Source organism: Lactuca virosa, chromosome 4 (assembly GCF_052849685.1).
Source record: "Lactuca virosa cultivar CGN04683 chromosome 4, Lactuca_virosa_CGN04683_v6, whole genome shotgun sequence".
Classification (NCBI taxonomy): Eukaryota; Viridiplantae; Streptophyta; class Magnoliopsida; order Asterales; family Asteraceae; genus Lactuca; species Lactuca virosa.
The window spans coordinates 41,451,668-41,453,467 of record NC_136429.1 but is presented as its reverse complement, the minus strand read 5'-3'; the positions used below and the strand labels follow the sequence as shown (position 1 = coordinate 41,453,467).

The following is a 1,800-nucleotide window of genomic DNA, read 5'->3' as shown; positions in this document are numbered from 1 at the left end:
ATGATTCATTCAAAATTCTGTGATCTCCAAACTATCTCGAGATCATAGGCAACATCGGTGATTGATAATTTAATGAAACTATACACATGGGGTTGGACACGATTGTTAATGTAAACACCTTAAACAATTGCATTTACAAACAATTTGGTCCCCGATTTTGATGATTTTAAGAATGCATGTAAATTTACAAAATACAAACCATAATTTAATCTGAATAATTTTGAACCGCGAATTTGGCTTGAGATTCAGTCTATATATAGACCTAAACAAAGCTGCATTTCATTCTCTTCTTCCGAAATTCTTGAAACAGACATACTCATACAAAAAGAAAAAGGGTAAAAAAAGTCGACAATGATGTCTTTAAGGTTGATTACTATAAGTTCGTTACTCCTATTCGTCATTGCAAGCACACTATTCACTGGATTTCGTTGCAAAGGTGCGTGCGAGTGTCTTCTATCTTCCTTCATTATTCTTCGTTTTTCATGGTTCTTGTTTTATCGTCATTACCGGGCAATGGGCATGCGTGCTTTTAATTCAAAAAAAAAAAAAAAAATTAAGTTCTATAACTGCAGAATAGTGCAAAGATGGCAATTTGTTATGCAGCTTAATTAGCTCATACAATTTCTCTGCATTTAGTGTTAGAGATATTGTATTCGAAGTTGGAGACCTCCATGTTATCAACGTTAGAAAATATTGCATTCCATTCTCCAACATAAGAATGCAATATTTGCAGCGTTGATTGTTTTATACTCTTCCTGCAGCATGTATAGTTTTTCTTTTTTTAGTACGTAGATCCTTTTTTTTTCTATTTAAAAAAGGTAGGTAAATCTCATTTATCTCCTATCCACACACGTAGAATACACAAAACCTACTTCTAATTAACAGGTCTGATGTTCATCTATAATCTCTATCTCTATGTATAATAATATAACTTTTATATTGAATATTCCATTTTAGGTGGAAATAATGCTGGATTCATTGCTGTTTCAGATGTAGAGGTACAATATTACTCACATTAATGTTTTCTTCACTCTGTATAATCTTCTTAATTCGGTAAAAGTAGAAGCTTCGGACACTTATGAAGAATATGATGCATATAGGTACGCCCCAAGAGTGTGTACGTTGTTGCTGCAGCAGCAGCAGCAAGAGAAAAGACAATGAAAGGCCGAAAATTGGTGGTCGACAGAGCAATTAAGCTACACCCGAAGGCGAAAAAAAATGTTATGCCAACAGGAAAGCATACAAGTTTTACGAGAATAGGCCTTTCTAGAAACAAAAATGTGAATTTTGTTGCTTTCACTGAAGATTACCATCAACCAAGGCATCACCCACCAAAGAATAACTAAGCAATTATTAGTTTTTACATATTTCATTTTTCGATTTTGTAATTTTGACTTTTTTTTATGAAGCAGGCAGTTTATCAAGTTCTTTACCAAAAGATTTGAGTCGACACTTGCTTTACATAAAAAAAGTTAAAAATGAAAAATGAAGATGATGTAAACGGATATACATATCTGCTGAATTTTGAGCTTGACAAAAAGGAAATCTTTTTAGTTAATCAATATGTTCTCTTCATAGTTTTGTTTATGTTCTTTTCCGCTATGTTGTACTTTTGTGGTTTTGTAAAAGAAGTGGATGTAAGAATGATGATAAATCTTATATATTTTGATCTTTACATGTATGATTCAAGGAAGTAATCAACGAGTTTAATAAGCAAGAATCTTGAAACCAATTGATGTTTGTTAAATTTGGCCGTTAACAATGTGTGTAGAATGCATGGAGTAAAGAAAGCAGTAATTA

General features: G+C 32.3%; 1 protein-coding gene across 1 annotated transcript; it reads left to right on the top strand.

Annotated features, from left to right (window-relative positions):
• Nucleotides 1–299: 299 nt before the first annotated feature.
• LOC145109861 (uncharacterized) lies at nt 300–1,594 on the top strand. Its single transcript, XM_079046987.1, has 3 exons — nt 300–436; nt 958–998; nt 1,101–1,594. The coding sequence occupies exons 1-3, from the start codon at nt 352–354 to the stop codon at nt 1,344–1,346; spliced, it is 372 nt and encodes a 123-aa protein (XP_078903113.1). The 5' UTR covers nt 300–351; the 3' UTR covers nt 1,347–1,594.
• The last annotated feature ends 206 nt before the right edge of the window (nt 1,595–1,800 follow it).

Excerpts from the sequence above, each read along its gene's own strand:
- LOC145109861 (XM_079046987.1), top strand. The coding sequence starts at position 352 with ATGATGTCTTTAAGGTTGATTACTATAAGTTCGTTACTCCTATTCGTC. Across the intron at positions 437-957 it reads CACTGGATTTCGTTGCAAAG|GTGGAAATAATGCTGGATTC; the intron begins GTGCGTGCGAGT and ends ATTCCATTTTAG. Across the intron at positions 999-1,100 it reads TTGCTGTTTCAGATGTAGAG|GTACGCCCCAAGAGTGTGTA; the intron begins GTACAATATTAC and ends TGATGCATATAG.